Source organism: Entamoeba dispar, genomic scaffold, assembly GCF_000209125.1.
Source record: "Entamoeba dispar SAW760 scf_1105229464203 genomic scaffold, whole genome shotgun sequence".
Lineage (NCBI taxonomy): Eukaryota > Evosea > Mastigamoebida > Endamoebidae > Entamoeba > Entamoeba dispar.
In genome coordinates, this window is record NW_001856075.1 from 167 (window position 1) to 1,785 (window position 1,619).

General features: G+C 23.0%; 1 protein-coding gene across 1 annotated transcript, besides 2 other annotated features; it reads left to right on the forward strand.

Annotated features, from left to right (window-relative positions):
- Positions 1-86: 86 nt before the first annotated feature.
- Positions 87-179: a sequence feature (AT_rich).
- Positions 180-230: 51 nt separating this feature from the next.
- EDI_164480 (uncharacterized protein) lies at positions 231-1,619 on the forward strand (the record flags this gene model as incomplete). The annotated part of the gene is made up of 1 exon (XM_001741918.1): positions 231-1,619. A coding segment is annotated over one exon (1,389 nt), but the record flags the coding sequence as incomplete, so codon positions are not given.
- Positions 1,120-1,151: a sequence feature (AT_rich).

Consider the following 1,619-nt stretch of genomic DNA (forward strand, 5'->3'; position numbering starts at 1 on the left):
TGATTGTGTTGATATGAATGAAGAAGGAGAATTAAAACCACTCCTTCAATAAATAACACATTTAGCTAATAAGATTTAAAAGTAAGATATATTTTGTTTTTCTTTTTAAAATATTTTAATAAGAATAAATAAATTATTGTTATTTAAAGATAAAAAAGAAGTTTATAAAAGAAAAAAAAGAAAGATAATGGTTAGAACTAAAATATTTATTAGTGTTTTATTTAATAAAAATGACAGAACCAGATTTTAATATACTTCAAATGATTTATGAAAAGAAAAAACTAGGACAACCACTTTCATCAGAAGATAATTTTCTATTGATCAATGTTATTGATTCTGTAATGAAACCAACACAATTTTCTCATCAATTTGATGCGTTAGTGTTTGGAGAAAATATTCAACAAAAAGAAGAGTTATTACATGAACAATCATCTGTATGCAACAAATATTTAGGACTATGTTATTATATTTGTGATTGTGATCCAAATGAAACATATTATTTTTGTGAAGAATGTAATAAAAATCTTAAAGGACATAAAAAACATTCAAAAGGAACAGTCCGATTAGCTTGTCTTTGTAATTGTGGACGTTGTCAATGTAAAATAAAAGAATGTAAACATGAAACTTGTATTCATAAAAAAAATTCATGTCCAAGACATATGAAAGTTGTTACAACAGAATCTAGGTGTAAATATTCACAAGTAGAAATTGCAACATCACAATTAATTATAGAATTATTAGATTGTTTAAATTCAGGTAGATTAGCTGAAGGATTAAGAATTGCAGAATATTTAACAGAAATATTTGAATCACCATCAATTTCTAGATCAGCATATTTATTCTTAGCACAATGTGTTGTTGAAGAAAAAAATAATGATTCACAAACAGAAGATTTTAGTAGATTTTATCAAATAACTGGATCAGGTAAAAATGCATTTGGTGTATTATGTGAATTTGCTGTTAGATTATATTCTACTGATTTAGTATTAGCAAGTTCATTAATTACTCTTATCGCACAATTAGAAACTAAAACAACATTATTATCTCAAACACCACCAGCAAGAAATTGTTTTTTTATGGCAACATATAATTATAATTATCCTATTTCAATGGTTAATGAATTAATTAATAAATTTTTATTTTGTTTAAATGGAAATACTGTTCATATTAGTCCACATGAAATAAATATTGATTCAATATTTGCTATTAATCATTTAATTGATATTAAAGACAAAATTATTAAACAATTCAAAGGAAAAGAGTCTCAACTTAGAAGATATTATTCTGAATTTGTTTTCTCTTTAAATTCTTTATCAAATATTTTAGAAAATAGATTTTCTTCTGATAATTATTATGAACTATATAAATGTATTATTGATGAAAGTACTATTCAAAATACATTTTCAGAAAGTTTATTTAGTTTTACACCTAAACTTGATTTTAGTTGTACTGAAATGACATCATTATATTTATTGTTACAAACCAAATTATTTAACATAACTCATATCTATTTTAATGCTTTAATTTTAAATATGAAAGAAGTTGATCCAAAAACAAAAATATGTGATTCAATAAAAAATCGATTAGATAGTTCTCTTAGAAAAACTGATAGTAAAAAT